We start from the raw sequence: 18,040 nt of genomic DNA on the forward strand, positions 1-18,040 counted from the left end.
ACAAGAAGTGATGAACCAATAAAATAAATACAGAGATTTCACAAGAGCAGGGGATACATAAACAGGCATGTTCTTGAATTAGACATATTTTAGACAGGTGGGTGAAAGGTGGATGTTATGCTCCTGAAAGTCAATTTTAGAGTTAAGATACTGTGTTGACAATTAAGAATACAGTGGTATGGGAGAGGAGACACCCACCATATCAATTTGGAAGTGCAGGTAGTGTTTGGTGCCATGCAGTACTCATAAGGCTTAACAGGTGTCTCTTTACGAAAAAACATAAACTGCACTCACTGCCATAAATGCAACAACACATTGAACAGGTCAGTGTCATGCTCTTAGAATTCTTCACTTTTATTAACAGTGGGAAGGGCATTATGATGAACACTATTGGATTTAGTATATTACTAGTACTAGCTAGTAAAAAAGCAAGGAATTTTCACTGTACATTGTATTACAATATTCAGTGCAAAAGATACATTTTGAACATACATGTATGATGTACCACAAATTTTCCACAGGGAAACATTTTTGGCTTAGGATGGTAAAGATTGCCATACAATAGCAAACTTAGAGCATTCTTTGGACAGCTGTACGTGTCATACAAAATTCAGCTGTATATTACGCAAAATGGTGTCTTTGGTTTTGTCACAGCCTGCTCTAACATCTCATGACATTGAAGTCATACAATGACCAAGGATGAAAGTGATGCACTGCTACTATTAGTAATTAGAGTACAGCTCATGCAGTCTTCACATGTCGTCTCAGTAGCACCCACAGAACAGCTGCCAGTATGACAGTGCTGCTCCCGAGTCCTGCCAGGAAGGCTGACATTGGAAAAGTGCCCTGAAGGGGAATGACAAAGAAAAGACATCAAACATCCATCCCAATGACATGCATTTTAACAAGTTTATGAAAGAGGCTGAAAAGTTGAATGGCCTTTGGAGGCTTCAAAAGATCTCTTGAAAAGAATTGAGGCTTGTGGCTACTCCATTGGGCACATTCATGTAGACAAATGATACATACCTGTCTTAGACATTTATATCCATGATATCCCTCCTTACAGAGGCAGAGGAATAAACCTGAAGAAAAAACAACATTGGAAGTTTCAATGTAATCATGTCAGTATACACATACAAATGTATGTAATCTAATCACAAAGACAGCACTGTGCAATTTCTTTGGTCCATGCCAGAAAAGACCACAACAGCAATCAGAAAGTATTCCACTGAACCACGTTGCCATACTATGCCATGAGATGTGACAATATGTCTATATTAAAACGACCAAAACGACAAGATTTGAAAGTTGAGGGAACCTTTCCAATTCTTTCTTTCTTTATTCAGGTTGTAACAAGACAATACACTGTGAGCACTAGGCAGCATGGCTGGTATCGTGGCCACAGACATATAAATATACAATACAAGATGAACATGTATATACAGTAATAGAATAGAATAGTTGTTGCAATAAAAGCAGGTAATAAAAGCAGGTAAAGCTAACACTTATGCCTGACTAGCTAAAATTTACTAGACAGTGGCATGGCTGGAAGAGAATCTTTTGGTAGATATCATGTACACACACAGTGCTTCTGAAAGCTGTCTATTGATGACAGAGTCATGGTCAGGTGAGCCGTGGAGCAGTAGTGAAACAGTAGGCCGTTGTCGTACAAGGCATTCAACGGTGGTGAGTTTGCTACGCTGCTCAGAGTACAGGGGGCAATGTAGTAGGTAGTGTTGGACTGTTTCAGAAGAGGCCCCACAGACACCATTTCCAATTCATGGTATGTTGTGCAGAGTGTAGGGCAATACAAAAGAAAATCATCATTTTTTTTTCATGTACTGACCTGGTCCATCCTCTACACAATGAGAACTTGATGCAGGACAGGCCTCTGAGGGACAAACAGAACAGTACTGGTTAGATCCCCCCTTGCACAACAACGAAAATTTGATTTTTTTTTTTTACCCATGATATAACAATGTTGTGAAAGATGTTTTACATTGTAGTGTGTAACAACTCTGCTGTCCGGGGTTGTAACTGGCCCCTCCCTACAGAGAGGCTGGTCGATATTTGGCAGGCTGCTATAAGCGAGATTTAATCAGGCTATAAAAATATAATTCAAAAGACAAGAAATCGAGATGTCAAAGAAAAATGTGCTTTGTAAAATGTTCACTACTTTCGCTACATAGCAGATAATGGCGAGAGGAACTCTGATAAATAATAGTGGAATAAAGTAATAGACTTGCAACCACCATAACTTAATGAACATTAGGCCTATCTATCTATATATCTAATGTTTTAACTTTAGCATGGAGTATTTAGCATGGATATTACCATTGTATCTTGTACATGTGGAAGTCTGTTTCAAACACAATGTTGTGTTGACTGATCTGATGAGGTGGTTCCAAGCCTCCTCACCTCCGGGGCAAGAACAGTTGGAATGGGTCGGTACAGATCTACAGGGGCATAGCATAACAAAAAGATGAGTTCAACATAAATGTTACAAAAAAACTAAATCTCACTAAACTTATGTCCTGCCATGAAAGACGTATGAGACTTTCTTTTTGTCACATAAAAGGTCAATAAATGAACAATTGTACAGACTCAAGGAGGGACAGATAAAAAAGACATTCCAACAAATAGAACATCTCATACCTCCTTGAAATATTGAAAATTTTTGTGAATTTCTTGTTTCAATCTTTATCGTGAATTTCTTGCTTATTCTGTAGTATGCTATTTTCCCTGCAAGCCTCCTGGGACTTTGGACCCAGGTCAAATCAACCCCATGCTGCCAGTCTCTGGATACAACTCACATCAAATAGTTAAAGAACTACAGACACACACCAAGACAAACAGGCAGAAACTAATATCTCTTGTTTTCACAGACTGAGGTACATCTGTCTGACTCATTTTAGGTCACAAATATAGCTGCAAGATAGGTTGAAAAGGTTGATTCTATTAACAAACCCAGGTGAATAAGCACTACGTAACTGGGTTGTTTGTTCAAAATAAAGCATCCTTGTCAAGTACACTGAAAAAGCGACTATCTGAATTCAAATGTAGCTTGCCTCTGCATAGTTACTTACATGTAATTAAGCTCTGTCAGACCAGCAACAGCTTCACTTGATAGCACAGTAATTGGGTTGTTGTCGAGCACCCTGAATTACAAAATTAACAGCGTCTTAGTGATGGATACAAGTTAGTGTCTTCTTGAATGTTGAAGTTGACACAAAAGTACAGACATGAAAATATCAAAAGAAGTTTTGTAAAACAATATAATAACCCAAGCCATCCTTGTGGAAGCACAGGCAGCTATACTCACAGTGCTTGAAGATGTGTTAGTGTGAGAAGAGGTGACTCCTGGAAGAATTCATCATGGATGTTGCATCCACTAAGGTCCAACCTATTCAGACATATGAAAAGTCAGGATTCAGTTGTAACACAACATCATGTTCAAATACAGCTGTCATGATTGCTTTTGATGTTATCACATTTTGAGACTTGTGAGTCATACATTTAACATGCTAACTGGTGACAACCCCTGAAGGGGGTCTGTCAATGCTTTAGGCAAAATGCAGGATGTCGGTTGCTGTGTCTTACGATAAAGTCAGTATGCTGCCTTTGCTTTACACTAAATTCAGGCACTAATTACACAATACCTTAGAATTACCTGGGTCCTTAGAGGTAGCATATGGAGGACTTGCTATGTAACCGACCCCTGCACGTGTGCACAAACTATCCAACCAACCAACCACTATCCACTTGAGCAGTCCGGCTACGGTGAGTACAGATTGTGTAGAATTACGACAGCTGATCTGTTTTACAATAACGGGCATTCATGTCCCTTTAGATGTCTCCTGATCTGTTGCCCATGAGTTTACTTTACCTACCACAACAAGTGTCACAGAAAGAAATGTCGGACCAATTCTCAAATCATATCCAGTTGCTTGAGTAAACATTACATGGCAAATTTTCACATCAATTGCTACCTATATACAAATCTTACCCAACAGTGAAGTTGTGAGTGTTTTCCGTCACATTGACACAGCACCTTCCCCACACCTGTAGTCCATGTCTGCCCTGACACATCCCGTACACCTTACCATCATCGGCCAGGGGGCTGCCACAAGAACTCAGATGACAGATGGACTAAAGTAAAATCAAAACGTTGATAAGCTCACTCACACTTCCAAGAATGCATGCACGGTGACTGGAATTGTGGGTAATATGTCAAAGGTGAAGGCCCCAGAGACATAAACAAAATATGTCTGGTCATTGCTATGCAAATCAAACTGTTAACAACCTAGGGTCCTTTGCCTTTGAAATGCAATGCAATTGAATTGTTTTGGTGATATTTCAAGTACTGCTTTTTAGCGATGCACTTTTTATGCGATTGGAGGGGCCCAAATGACAACTGTTATTTATGTATTCGTGCCAGGCCTGCATCAAATTCATATCAGTTGACAAACAACACCTCAACTTTCAAAACTCCAAGGCTTTCTCTCAATCAAATCTTTGATATGTGGCAAAAATAAATGTCATGTCCTACGTCCTGCAACAAGGCATAACGTTAACATCTTTCAACAACATAGGTTTCTGAGCCACAGATAAGCATGTTGATATAATCATCCTCTCACTGACCATTCTCTCATCTTTCTGTCCTCGTGTCAACAACAAACACAATAGACAACAAACAAAAAACAACAATGTGGTGAAACTTCTTCCGGGTTTCGCCATCTTTGGTCTGCTAGTCTCGTCCTTTGCACACATCTCGTGAGATTTGGCCCTAACGAGATTTGGTGCATGATGGGACTGTATCGTCTCTTGTTTCCATCTCCATAGTAACTGGTAACCAAGCAGAATATAAAACAGCGATTGTGATTGGTAGGTCTTCTCGCGTAAACCAATCACAGCACGTTTCTGATAAGGCCAGGAATCCCCCTCCTGTATTCCTTAGTAACGGAGACGCTAACTGCCCTTGTTTAGGCACTGCAGCACACAAACAGTTTGCGCTCATTGAAACCGGCAGAGGACCGCTTTACCAGGTGGGTTCCACTATTTTCTGGGATAGAGAGGCTCTTGATTACTTACTTCTTTTATGGTACAGCAAAAAATTGCCAGCCAAGAGGATCTAGTACCTTGCCGGTGATTCTTTTCCTGAGGCCGAGAGGGGTGTAGCTGTAGCCGGTGCCTACCTACCTTGTTGCATGTTTCCACAACAGCTTGCTGTCGGTCTACGATTACCTAAAACTCTTCGTTGATATTTCATCCAACGCATGAATTATTTGGTCCTTTCCGTACAAAGAAAGTGGGTTGTTTCAAATTGTTTCTTTCTGATGGCAGAGAGTTAACGAATTGGGCTTTTGTAGTGGAGTTCTTCTTCTACAAACCACGATCGCGAGCTGATGTTGCCACGTACCTCCTGTGATGGCACCGAAAGGTTGAAACGTTGTCAAGCATACCCGTGGCTTTCCTGTCTTGTATGGTATAGGCTCTTTTAAGGCCATAGCTACCTTACAAAAACGATGTGTTATTGTTGTTTTCTATTTCATGGCCAAGGATGTCCACGGTGAAATGTTTTGGTATCATTTCCGAAGCAAAGCTTTGTTTTATCGTTGTTTTATTTGTTGCCCAGACGATAGGTACTAGTAGTCAGACATAACATGCTGTCAAAACCTAAAGACTCCAAACACTCGCTTCACGCCCTACTCAGCCCGCAGGTGGTGAGAGTTTGCCGAACACTTGGTGGTTTTTGGATCTGGATTTAGAAAACATTCTAGAGAAGGGTGCTCCGTTTACAGATGTTTTATTTGGTAAACATTGACAGACAAGGGTCCCAGCTACAAGCCTACAGGTCACCAAGGATCACTACACCCTCGCTGTTTATTTAGTTGTCTCATCATCTTATCCTAGCCTTTGTTTCCAGACTACCAAAATACTGCATCAAAAAGAAAACCTGTCATTGAATTTCCCTGGATATTGGTATCCGCTGGACACGTAGCTAGACACTTGGTTTATTGTATCCAGTTGGTATCTACTGAGATTACTCCCATATAATGTGTCCTAAAGTAAAACAAGACACCAGTCAGGATTTGAAGCATGCAAGTACCATTGTCCTCCCAAAGGTGGCCAAACCAGATGAAATACGAGAAGTTGTCCATATTAAGGTAGACCTACAATGTTTGCTGTGCTGCATGTTTTCTGTTGTTTGTCAATGAGTTGTTTTGGAAACATATTACCAAATGCTGAATGTTTTGCCTTGTCTGCCTGGATACCCTAATTACATTACAAGCATTTAGTGGTTCACCCAGATCAGCTGGAAGGAATGACTGATGGCAAAAGATAAAAATATATCTACAAAATCAATGGAGTAATTTTGTTGTTTTTCCCACTAGGCTTTCATTACTTGATTCTGTGTTAGGTCTTATTACCTCCATGAAAAATATGTATGTGCATAGGTGTTGGGGAGACAAAGGTGAAGGTAGTTGATTTTGGTCCCCTGGTGAGTTTTTGTATGTTTTGTCCTGGACATGCTATGGTCTAACTGTAGTTGATTTCCCCGCACTGACCATCAGCATCATGATGTTTTACCCAGGCTGCTATTTGAAAACAGAATTCTGAAGCCATGGCTACCCTGAGTCAGAAGCCAGTGACACGGTACAACCCTCCTGATTGGTTCACCTCCAACTTCACCATCTCTACAAATGCTGAGAGACAACGCGATGCCTCGCACCAGATCCGCCAGGAGGCGCGCAACCTCCGCAACGAGACCGACAACCAGACGAGGTGGGACCAGTACGACAACAACACGCGTCTGTCTGATAGGTGTCGCGACATCGACCAATGGAAGCAGACCCTGGAGAAGACCCTTAGAGACTGTGATGCAGAGATCGATGCTCTGGAGAGGATGAAGTTGGAGACAGAGCATTCTCTCCAGGCCAAGGCACTGCCCCTCGATGTTGCAATTGAGAACCTGACTCTGAGGGAGGGAAGACGAGACATCGATGTTGTCAGGGACAACGTAGAGGCAGAGCTTCACAAGGTAGGTTTGCACAGCCTCATACTAGTGTAAGGTGTGGATGCAACCAATGTTGCTAAGTTGCTATATCATTATGTCTTTAGGAAATAGCGAGCATTTTTGTTTATTTGTAATACACTAAAAATACATCTGTGTAAACTGTGTTGATTCAGAATACTTTCTCCATTGTTTAACTTTTAGTCAAACAGGACAAAATTCGTGTGCTTTTATCAAATCAAATGTATAGAGTCCATTCCAAGACACCATGCGGATGTTTGTTGCCATTGTTTAGAATTGATTTTAAAGTTTTGTAATTATATGTCTAGGACATTTGATACTTAAGAAATATTTTTAACACTGTTTCAACTTTATAAATATTTCCCTGGTCCTGTAAAACTTTGGAAATATTCATGGTGTGAAATTTGATACTTCTAATGGTTTCTAAATAATGATAACAGCATTCTACCATTATTTACCATTTTCTACCATTTTCTACCATTTTTTGTAAATGGTTCGGTGGGCTGGGAAGATAGCAATTCACATATCCTTGCAAAGTATGGTTGGGTGCCATGCAACAATGGCCCACCACAAAGGATCCACCAGTGCCCAACAGTGAAGTCTAAAAATATACAGATGCAACAATAGGGCTTACTTTTATGGGGGCAATAAACTAATTCTACCATTTGGCCAGGTTTACCATTTTTTGTAAATATTTGTAAATGTGAAATAATCACAGAGAGGTTTCACAATTATTCTGAATAAAGATATTTTTGTACAGTTACTTTCAAAATGTTTCTAAAATATTCAAAGAAATTCAAATAAATGAGTATTTTCTTAGTCAATTTTTTGAAAATAATTTAATTATTGTGGCTCAGATATTCTTTTATTCAAAATAATTTAGACTAATTATAAATATCGCCTAAAAACCCTCATGGTGTCTTGGAATGGACTCTAATGCATTTTATGTTTAATTTTCTTTCCATTTATTCTCTCTAACAGGAAGTGGAAGTGATTGAAGGTATCAAGAAGGCACTGAAACAGAAGATTGATGAGGCCTTCGAGCAAATATGGTGAGCTGTCAATCATTTTGTTTATCACTTTGTTTGCTTGTTCAAAACAAGTATGGAATTTGTATAATATCAACTTTATCAGTGTATGAATTAAACGCCAGCATCCTAACCTTTTTGTTTCTCCAGTCTTCTGCAGGAGGCTCGTCAGCAGCTCCATGCAGACTTGAGGGACAAGTCTGAGGCTCTAGGGATTGACCAGGAGGTCTACCACCTCACCAATGACTCTCCCGGCATCTCCTTCAAACCTAACCCCACCAGAGTGCCAAAAGGGTGTGTAGTGCTTTGTCTTTGCAATTTCTTTTCTTTTAAACATTCCAAAATGTATTGCCATGTTGTTTTGTGTCAATGAAGCTTGTGAGATTTCTATCTTGTAAAGAAGTCTATTAAAGCTCTTTACTTAGAACCTCAAGGAATCATCAGAGAATCCAGAATGTTTATGCATGTTGTCACAATCACTTTGCATCTTTTCTTACGGCGTTTTTAAATGTGATTTCAGGAGCACTACACCCCAGGAGTGGGACAAGTTTAGCCAGTACAATAAGGACCGTGCTGAGGCTGAGATGAGGGCTTCCAACAGGCTCAGGGAGGCCATGCAGGCCACACTCGAACAGGTGAACACAATAACCAGTTGTTCCCAATGGTTTTGACCAATAAGCTTTTTGATAGTTTAACTGCTCGTGCACAGTGGGAAATATAGTGGGAAAGTTGAAGCACCCGAGAGGCTGAGATATTAACAAAACTTGTCCGGACATGTATCAGGCATGGTCTAGACAAGAACTGTTAACAAGTTAGGAGCTTTGACATATGACTCACAATGCATCTTGCTACTCTTAAAGTGTGCCGCCAACACGTAAAAAAATTTCCTTCGTTCCTTAGACTGCCAACGACCTGGAGGCCCAGCGTAATGCCTCAGAGTTTGCCTTCCGCAAGAGGATTCACGAGACTGACCAGGCAAAGAAGGAGCTGGAGTGGCAGCAGAAGAATGTAAGTATACATGAGATGGAATTTTGTGTCACAGTTACGTGTAAAATTTACATGTCTTCATTCACAGGAATCATAGATTTAGCTGTATTCATGGCAAAGAAAGCCCATAGTTGCATCATACATTCGTTTCATTTCTAATTACGTAATTGGTTTCTTTGAATTTGAGGAACCGGTTTCATAGAGGAACGTTGTTTCCGTTGTCGGTTCCTGAGTTTTGTTTTTAAATATGGAAAGTCAAATAAATAAGAAATAGATAAAGTCAATAGAATATTTTTCAATCAGACACTTTCTGAAAGGCATAAACATGTACAGTCCAAATTTTAAAGAAATATAGTTTGAAATAAATTCTGTTTGTAAACCAAGAAACCAACCCATCACCATAACTCAATTCTTCTCTATCGCAGACAAAGGAAGAGATAGCTGAGATGGAGGCGGATATCCGTAACCTAGAGGAGTCCATCCGTGCCAAGCGCAACCCACTGAAGTTAGCTCACACCCGCCTGGAGACCCGTACCTACCGACCGAACGTGGAGCTCTGCCGGGATCAGCCGCAGTACGGGCTGACTGACGAGGTGCAGCAGATTGAAGGGTCCATCGCCGCACTGAAGGAAAAACTGGCCACTGCACAGTAAGTTGAACAGATTTTTTCCAGGAAACATGACATTTCATTTTTGTCCCTAGGCCTAGTCAACAGTAGTTGTACCATCAGATTAAAGTTGAAATGATGGAACTTGTGAAAGCCTTCAAGTAAATGTTATATTTTATCTCATTCTAGCAAAGCCCGTGACGGTCTGTATCGTAACCTGTACCGTATCGAGGAGGATCTGGCCTGCAAGACCAACTCCCTCACACTGGACAACCGCTGCATGGACGTCCGCCAGAAGCTGACCTCTAACGTCCCCGACTCCATCAAGACAGGAGATTCCTTCAACCGCACAACTAACCGTGCCCTCTCACCCATCAAGAGCAGACAGCTAGACATGGCGTAAAAGAATTCACTAGATTTAGTCCTAAATTAAACCACTTCATGTCTTTGAAAAGATATCCCCAGTATTGGCATTACAGGAAAAATGAGAGAATGCCTGGTTGCATTTCAAAATACCTTTACTAGACCAAAAACCTGCTTTTGTTAGTTGTGTCTCCACTTTATCTTAGCATTAATTTGAAAGCAGTATTTTACTGTGGCAACAACTGTAGATGGTACATGTGAATTTCAAAAGGCCAAAGTATTTAATCATTGTCAAAGTCTCCATGGCAATGTCTTTTATAGAAAAAAACATACGATCACTTTGTATTTTTAAGTTTATGTACTAGTACAAAATGCATTATTGTGACCACAATGTATGTACATAAAGACCAACTGGATAACTTAAACGTGGTGTGAAACAAAGAATGGACTTAAGTGTGGCTGGTTTGGATCTATCTACACTGTATTATGGTTACATTTGAGAATGACGATATGGATGGGTTTTGTATACATTTAAGAAGACTGACAATTCTGATAAATTTTTTGACAATTTTTCTTCATGTGTATATTACATAATGACACTTACAGCATCACAACATAGAATTCTAGCTCACTGTCCATTGTAACATATTAGAGATGCTCAGCGTGAATGGGAATTAAATGTGCCTGCACTTCAATCAAAGTGTGTTGTGTCTACTCTTTTGACAGTTTTTTTACTTGGTAGAATACTTCGTATTAGAAAACATATGTCATACCTGAGCTGCGATAATTTTTGGCCTTCGTGATCAAATGATATTTTGGATTATCACACAGGCACTTTGGCAGACCCCTGCCCCTACACTGTGAAAAAATCCTAGCGAGAACACTGATCTGACATAATTAAAATGATATCTAACCACTGTCAAAATTGCCCAAGAAGACCACTCACGAGAATGACCTGAGAAAATCCTGCTGTATGTGGACAGGTGGTCACTATAGAAAAGATACTATACAAAGTACAATGTCAATGGAAAAACTACATATATCTACTAGTAAGGGACAACCAAAAGGTGGTCCATATACACATGTAAAGGCAGTCACTTGTACATGTTTGACTGTACACATGCAATTGTGTTTGAGAACTTGCATGGACAACGTCATACAAGGTTTAGATCTATTCCAATGGGCTACAACAGAAACTGCCCATTTCTGAGCAAAAACCACAGCATCAAAATGCAGAACCAAAATGAGGATAGCTTCAGGTTTACAAGCAAGCAAGCAAAGTTTATTAGGAAGGTGAGACATAATACTAGTAATTTCAGCTTAAGAGAGACTTCGATGTGCAAGTTTTGTTGATGCACATTCAATATACGATATATATATGATATCATACATTGTAAGCAAATTAAATCTGTAGCATATCCAGAGATTTCATGAGTTTAGATCTGACCACCCATACTGTCACATAATCCAAGTTGAAAAATCCCAGTCAAAAAATTCTCTCTGCTGATCATGCTGGTATAAATTATAATCAAAATACTTTTGATTATAATTTAGTAACATAAGTTATAAACAAGTTTTGATACAAGTTTATCTAGAAAATAGTTTTTACTCTCTTATAGTATCTTAAGCTTTTTTGTCCTCTGACTTGCACACACTTTTGCTGATCTTCTCCAACTTCTCCCTCAGTTCCTGCAGCAACGACAGTTGGGTTCAGTTCAGCAACAGCTTTTCAGTATGATTTCATTGACATCAAACATGGTAAATAAATGCATGCAGTTATAAAACAAGAAATCAAAGATCCCACACTTTTGTGAAACATTTTTAGTTCTTACAAATTACATTTATTGTAGATTTCTCACTGATTCCGTCTAATGCATTTTTTCAATGCAGTCTGGCAGCATATCTGATATGTTCAACTACCAGTCTGCCAGATTTGGTGCTTTTAGACAACTCTGCACAATTAGTCACAATTTTGCTCATGATACGCTGCTGTAATATTACCTTTCAAAGGGCAACAGACATAGCCTGGGTACCATACGGAAAGTAGTTCGCTCCGGAGTTCATCATATACTATATACCGTCGCTTCTAGCTCTGACGTTCATTGTACACTATATACAGTCGCTTCTCTGTGTTTCCGTCTGGGAACGCGGACCATCTTTACGTCTGGAATCGTCCAAATTTTGGACGCAGACGCTGATTGGTTCCCAAATATGAGAGAATAAATGAATGGGTTCAAGCGATCGTTCGAACAGGCGTTCCAATACCGGACAAGCCCTCCGACTGCTTGCGGGAGGGCCTGTTGTCATCGAACGAGTGCTCTAGAACCCATTCCTTGATTCGCTCATTAACGGACGTTAGTACCAAACGGTTTGAATGCGCAAGTCTCCAGACGGATAGCAGAAGCGAACATAGGAGCGAACTTCTATCCGGATGGTACCCAGGCTACAACAGACATGCATACAGCAGGAAATTGATGAGAAATAAGATACTACAAGCAGGGATCGAAATACTTTTTTTTGGCTACATGCAAAATTGCAAGTTGGCAAAAATTTTACATGCAATTTGAAAAATTTACATGCAAAATACAACTAGTCTATACTGCAATGTTCTAGCCAGCATCCATCATTCCGTCCTTTAGCGGAATTTTGCTGCTAATGAGTGAATGACAGATAAGAATTTTGCTGATTCTGTCATTTTTGATGGACAGAAATCAGCGCATAAAAATATTGACAGAACTTAACATTTTGGGAAGATATCCACAAATCAGCATGTAAGTTTGCAGCAAAGCCAAATTTGATTATTTTTAACACATCTTGACGACTGGTGACAATTCCTGTCAGACAAACGAAGGCACCATGGCCGCGCGATATGTTGGGAAAATTGGTACCCACTCCCCACTACGCTTGCATCTTGTCGCATCATGCTGACGTTTTTGCTGTTGTTTTTCCCGGTTGACTGTCAGTTATTGCCCCCTAAGAAGCTAAAATCTGAAATACACATGTACCTGAATATTTATCAGGCTTTCTGTAATTTTGGAAACATTGCAAAAGTTTCAAGCCATTTTACAGCTACTCTGTTGCCGCGAAAAAAGCTAGCTTGAATCGGAGAATTTTGATCACATCTAGTGAAGTTACTAGAGAATGTTACTGGGACAAGCAAGGAAGGAAAAAGAAAGATGTCCATGTGTCGTTCTGTCTAAGAGTAGGGTTTCTAATTCCTCAGTATTTTTACTTTAGGCCAGGTATTTTCAACATGCAAGATTGCAAGTTCAGAATATTTTTACATGCAAATCTCTAAAATTACTTGCAAATTGCAAGTTAAGTATGTGTATTTCGAACCCTGACTAGTAACCGATTCTTTGACCTGACTTCTTGCCAGTGTCCCCAACATAGAAACCAGCCACTCTTTTGCATTCAAATAAGTAACCAGAGACACAGCGAACAAACCTTCATACACAGAAGTAAAAATGTGCCATGTGATCCACAACAATCAGACTCACCAGTAGCTGCTTATTTGTTTCCAATGCCTGCTCACGATTTTGCTTCCATTTCTCGTGCATGGCACGGGCTCGGGCCTGCAAAAATAACCAACAGTCAACTATGAGAAAGGGTCTGACGCTGTGTGCTATGTCCAGATATCAGTGGAAATGTCAAATGTTTGGATTGAACAGACAAGAAACATCATTATCATACAAGAAAAATTAGTGTATAGCACATTTTTAGATATCTTAAGGGTATAGCTTACTGTTGTCTCCTTCCGCTGTTTGTCTCTTGACTCCTTCAGTTCAAACCAAGTATCCAATGATACTGCAGGGTAGGAAAATATCACAATCAAGATCTCATGATGAGTACTAGTCATACATTTGCCACTTTAACTGACAAAGAAGTCTTGTAGAAGTACACTGCAGTACAATGTCCAGATGACAGGTGGTGTGCTTAAGCAACAATCTTAAAAACAACACCCCCCAATAATAGAATCTAATGGCGAAAGGAAAGTTAACAATTTTTGCCACTGCATTTATGTGAACCCTAATCATACATACCTGGGTCAACATCCAGAGACATTAGTTTCCTCTCACACATTTCCCTATTAAGGACAGGGTAAACAATATCGTATAAATGTATTGTACATGATGGTAAGTTAGAATATTGCTACTACACTTGTAGAAAAATACCATGATTTACAAATGATAGTTGTATCTGGACAAAAATTAACAAAATTCTACTACTAGTACATTTTCATATGACTGGTTATAACACAATCTGTATTCCAATACACTAAATCCAAGCATGGGAGAAAAGTTGGAAGTCCAAAGCATAACTTACAGACTCTTTTTCACCTGCTGATCCTCTCCTGTTGTAAAAGGATAAGCATTTAGCATACATTTACAGAAAATCTGAGTAATCACTGAAAATTGGTTGACCCTTGAAAACAGTCCTCTTCTACAAATTCAAGGGTATGTTTGTGAAGGTTAGACATGATCCAGGTAATCAGATTGCAAGATAACATTTACTCAAGCAACTGGATAGATTCAGAAATGGTTGGATCCAATCTAGGTCGCAGGAAGGTCACAGCACAATTGCTATCTGGTGGAATAGGGTCCTTACCAAAAACTATGAATCTATGAATTGGCATGTAAGTAAGGTAAAAACAAATTTTATATAGTAAATGGAATAGAAGGTAGACTTATCAGGTCTCATGAATCACGTACTAGTAAAGGCTTTGTCAGATACAGCAGTGAAATCTCCTGAGTCATAGTCATCTAAGATAATGCAAATCTTTATCAACTTACCTTCTAACTCATGCATTCCAGCATCCATGGCTTTCTCATTGCTTGCCTGGTAAATGTAAGAGGGAGAGAATCAGGGAATGTAAGAAAATAAATCAACAAAGTTATACACTGAGTGTACTAGCAACTCTATATGCAGGTGCAGTATCTTTGATGTATTTTGGACCTGTAGCTAAATGATTATCAATATGTGAATGCTTCAACTTGTTAAAATCAAGTATGAATATGTATGTATGTATGTAGCATGGTAATGTGTACTGGTACTAGTACTAGTTTCTCTAATGCAGCACTTCGATACTAGTAGTACATACATATACACAGATATGTGACTTGCTACTGTACCTCCTGTGTATGATTACATCACATCATAACCTCTTGTATAACTGACATGACTAAACACTAATGTTGTCTCTAATAAAGTCTATGCAAATTTATATCTTGGCATGTTCAAGGTTTGTGGAGAAGTATGACAATTCACTTACCTTGGCTGCTTCTAGTTCCTCCTTGGCCGCCTTTAGCTCCTCCTTGGCCACTGTTAGCTCCTCCTTGGCCTTGTTGAGCTCCTTCTTGGTAGCATTGAGCTCTTTCAGAACAGCATTCTCCTTCTCCACCCCTGGCTGCTTCTCAGGGAGGCTGAGATGTGAGGTAAGGTAAGGTTTGAAGTATATTCCTGTACATGTACTTGCACTATCACATGATGTGACTGGGATCTACTGTACACAATGTAAATTACAAGGGTATCTTGTGTTTTTATATCTGACGGAAATCATCCAAATGAAGAAACAAAATCGAAGGACTGGTGCCAATCTTTAATTTCTTTAAAAATAGATGTCTAACAATGTTCATCAGACATTCACAACCATGTGGAATTTTAAGATCTTCCTGAAAATGGAACTGCAATTTATTGTGTTTTTGTTACCAATACAGGGCCTTGATATATCAAGACTGCTTAAAATCCTTACTAAGTAACTGCATGTTGTTCTTATCTTTTCATAAGTGGATTCTAATGGCAAATAGTGAGAAAGAAATTATTGTAGAAAGGTTACCTCTTCTTGCCTGTAAGTGTAAGGGCGCCAAAGTTCAGGGTTGCCTTTGGATTGAAGTTTGTAGTGCAGATCCCATTCTGTGGAGACAGGGATACTCAGTGGTAACTCACGGTGATAACTGTATGTGATTCGTTTAATTTAAATTCTCCATTTACTGGTGTTAATGTCAAAGGAGTGTCTGGGTAGTCACTACAATTATGCCAACATCATAGTACATGCCTACTAGTAAGCCTATATCAGTGCTGAACTCTGTCTTGTGATACCAACTTGAACAGATCTCATAGAGGGCTGGAAGTACCTGGGGCACATGCATGCAAGATTAGACCTGTAATGTGCACCAGATTTGTGACTGGAAGTAACTGGTTCACCTAGATATTTTTTTAGGCTTAGCCATAAAATAAAAGATAATGTTGAACACTGGTATACAGGATATTTCTAACATGGAAGTGTCACAAAGAATACTGAAACTTTTCTTATAAATGCTTATTGAAATATGTCTATAAGATGTCATTGTCAAGCTCTGAAGAGGTGTGAGGGTAAATTTGTAATAAAGTTTTGCTGACATATATTATGATGCTACTTATCTTACATTGTACATGGTGCACCTAAGTTTTTAGGTTGAGAAAAAAAAGGCACCATAACATCTATTCAAATTACAAGCTTACCACTGGGTTTTTGGCTTTTGGTCTCAGTTTGTAGCTTTTCTTGACGATTGTGCCCGTCAGCTTATCCTCATCTATGTTAGCTCTTTTTGCACCCAGTCCTGCTGTAGGAGACTCTTTTGAGGAGCTGCTGTTGTTGCGCAGGCGCTTCACGGTCTTGTCCCTCGTCACTGTCAAGATGAAGAGGAGTTTCAGTCACTCAGTATTGTGTAATTTTCATTTCTCTACTCCATGCATAGAGGGAGGGGATTACAATCTTTACATAAGGTTGTTACTTAGCCTGGTAACCATTCATCATAGGCCAGCTTAGACTAAAGGTTAGATGTGTCAAATTTACTAGCAGTCATATGACGAGCCTGTTTTGAGCCTACTTTTTCTGACAACCTATCTTTCTGGCCAACCTTCCTAATACATGTCATTGCCATCCTGGGAGCATAGTAATTGATACCAAGACAGACAAACTCCGCAGCATGTGACTATGCACCTGGGTGAACTGGCAACACTCCCAGCATTCAATTTGCAGAGATAAGTGTAGTTGTATTAAATGCATCTAAGTTCGTGGTAGAGACTTTTCGCGGTGGTTTTAAGTTTGCGGTAGCAACATGCACTACATAGTCTCTTACTAGTACTGCTATGGAAAATGTTTGCAGTGAAGCGGCCACAGCGAAAACCGCAAACATTAAACCACCGCAAAAGTTTCTGTATCTACAGTACCCAGGAGCTCGATCCCGATGGTATGGTTACCAACTTACCAGGCTACCTTTGTTTGGACATGATTACTTGTGAATTTTGTGCTCTTTACATTTTAGTGATCTGAGGACGAAAAGACAGTGTCACATGTACAAAAATATGAATTTTGTGGGAACCTGTGGGCTTCTTGATAGCCAGGGGCCTGGGTGTAGCCAGGTCAATTGTTGAAGCAGTGTCATCTGCATTTTCTTCTTCATCTGACAGGTTGGGGACAACAATCAACATAGAAGTTTCTATGGTAAATGATCATAGAAATTGATTTAAAAATCTCCATGATAATCCTGCCACTGGGTTCAATGTGTCATCACAATTATCTTGATACAACTACAAGTACAAGGATACTGGCTTTACTAGCTAAATAGACTAAGACTAAAAGATTGGTAACTAGCAGAATAGAGTGGTGTTAGAAAATTTATGTTGCTCCAATAATTCCTGAATACATATCTGAGTCTGTAACGTTACTATTAACGTTATTTCTAGAGCACAAGCCGAGTACCTTGGCGTGGTTTTGTCTTGTTGATCGGCAGGCGCCGACCGAACGCAATCTTCACAGCGGGACCACGGGCGCCAGTCTGAGCTGTGGGCCGGGGAAGGCCTCTGGTGGGCCGAGGGAGACCTCGAACCGGGCGGGGGATACCTGCCTGAGCTTTCTCTTTATCCGACATTTTTTACTAACACGAACTACAGATGCTAGGGAAGACCAACCACAGCACAGCTCTAGTAAACACGTTTTCAAAACCAACCGCCTTAAGGTCAAAGGTTAGAAGAATA

At 39.7% G+C, this 18,040-nt stretch overlaps 3 protein-coding genes across 6 annotated transcripts; 1 reads left to right on the forward strand and 2 right to left on the reverse strand.

Annotated features, from left to right (window-relative positions):
- Positions 1 to 330: 330 nt before the first annotated feature.
- On the reverse strand, positions 331 to 4,810 carry LOC118432410 (all-trans retinoic acid-induced differentiation factor-like). Of its 2 annotated transcripts, none has more exons than XM_035843972.1 (8): positions 4,642 to 4,810; positions 4,007 to 4,149; positions 3,323 to 3,403; positions 3,087 to 3,158; positions 2,335 to 2,456; positions 1,847 to 1,891; positions 1,027 to 1,082; positions 331 to 846 (listed from the first exon to the last, which is right to left on the reverse strand). In XM_035843972.1, the coding sequence occupies exons 1-8, from the start codon at positions 4,768 to 4,770 to the stop codon at positions 742 to 744; spliced, it is 753 nt and encodes a 250-aa protein (XP_035699865.1). In that variant the 5' UTR covers positions 4,771 to 4,810; the 3' UTR covers positions 331 to 741. The 2 variants fall into 2 exon arrangements, with proteins under 2 accessions (XP_035699865.1, XP_035699871.1); XM_035843978.1 differs by having other exon boundaries at positions 4,007 to 4,152; positions 4,642 to 4,782.
- Positions 4,811 to 4,894: 84 nt separating this feature from the next.
- Positions 4,895 to 10,716, forward strand: LOC118432402 (tektin-2-like). The gene is made up of 8 exons (XM_035843960.1): positions 4,895 to 5,045; positions 6,596 to 7,042; positions 8,018 to 8,088; positions 8,215 to 8,358; positions 8,585 to 8,699; positions 8,965 to 9,072; positions 9,477 to 9,700; positions 9,848 to 10,716. Exons 2-8 carry the CDS (start codon positions 6,626 to 6,628, stop codon positions 10,059 to 10,061), a joined length of 1,293 nt encoding a protein of 430 aa, XP_035699853.1. The 5' UTR covers positions 4,895 to 5,045; positions 6,596 to 6,625; the 3' UTR covers positions 10,062 to 10,716.
- A 913-nt stretch (positions 10,717 to 11,629) lies between these two features.
- LOC118432430 (cingulin-like) lies at positions 11,630 to 18,040 on the reverse strand. 3 transcript variants are annotated; one of them, XM_035844005.1, is made up of 11 exons: positions 17,766 to 18,040; positions 17,386 to 17,502; positions 16,523 to 16,689; positions 15,858 to 15,934; positions 15,294 to 15,444; positions 14,815 to 14,860; positions 14,348 to 14,375; positions 14,065 to 14,108; positions 13,767 to 13,828; positions 13,522 to 13,596; positions 11,630 to 11,710 (listed from the first exon to the last, which is right to left on the reverse strand). In XM_035844005.1, the coding sequence occupies exons 1-11, from the start codon at positions 17,932 to 17,934 to the stop codon at positions 11,645 to 11,647; spliced, it is 1,002 nt and encodes a 333-aa protein (XP_035699898.1). In that variant the 5' UTR covers positions 17,935 to 18,040; the 3' UTR covers positions 11,630 to 11,644. The 3 variants fall into 3 exon arrangements, with proteins under 3 accessions (XP_035699898.1, XP_035699906.1, XP_035699916.1); XM_035844013.1 differs by having other exon boundaries at positions 17,386 to 17,466; positions 17,766 to 18,039; XM_035844023.1 differs by lacking the exon at positions 17,386 to 17,502 and having other exon boundaries at positions 17,766 to 18,039.

Source organism: Branchiostoma floridae, chromosome 2 (genome assembly GCF_000003815.2).
Source record: "Branchiostoma floridae strain S238N-H82 chromosome 2, Bfl_VNyyK, whole genome shotgun sequence".
NCBI lineage: Eukaryota > Metazoa > Chordata > Leptocardii > Amphioxiformes > Branchiostomatidae > Branchiostoma > Branchiostoma floridae.

What these genes read in the sequence shown, in the direction of transcription:
- LOC118432410 (XM_035843972.1), bottom strand. Translation starts at nt 4,770, where the DNA reads ATGTGTGCAAAGGACGAGACTAGCAGACCAAAGATGGCGAAACCCGGA. An exon ending in GACAGAAAGATGAGAGAATG is followed by an intron (nt 4,150 to 4,641) that starts GTCAGTGAGAGG and finishes ATTTTACTTTAG; the next exon opens with TCCATCTGTCATCTGAGTTC. An exon ending in CTGACAGAGCTTAATTACAT is followed by an intron (nt 2,457 to 3,086) that starts GTAAGTAACTAT and finishes ATGCCCCTGTAG; the next exon opens with ATCTGTACCGACCCATTCCA.
- LOC118432402 (XM_035843960.1), top strand. Translation starts at nt 6,626, where the DNA reads ATGGCTACCCTGAGTCAGAAGCCAGTGACACGGTACAACCCTCCTGAT. An exon ending in CCCACCAGAGTGCCAAAAGG is followed by an intron (nt 8,359 to 8,584) that starts GTGTGTAGTGCT and finishes ATGTGATTTCAG; the next exon opens with GAGCACTACACCCCAGGAGT. An exon ending in GAAAAACTGGCCACTGCACA is followed by an intron (nt 9,701 to 9,847) that starts GTAAGTTGAACA and finishes ATCTCATTCTAG; the next exon opens with CAAAGCCCGTGACGGTCTGT.
- LOC118432430 (XM_035844005.1), bottom strand. Translation starts at nt 17,934, where the DNA reads ATGTCGGATAAAGAGAAAGCTCAGGCAGGTATCCCCCGCCCGGTTCGA. An exon ending in GGCTATCAAGAAGCCCACAG is followed by an intron (nt 16,690 to 17,385) that starts GTTCCCACAAAA and finishes TCATCTTGACAG; the next exon opens with TGACGAGGGACAAGACCGTG. An exon ending in ACACTTACAGGCAAGAAGAG is followed by an intron (nt 15,445 to 15,857) that starts GTAACCTTTCTA and finishes CTCACATCTCAG; the next exon opens with CCTCCCTGAGAAGCAGCCAG.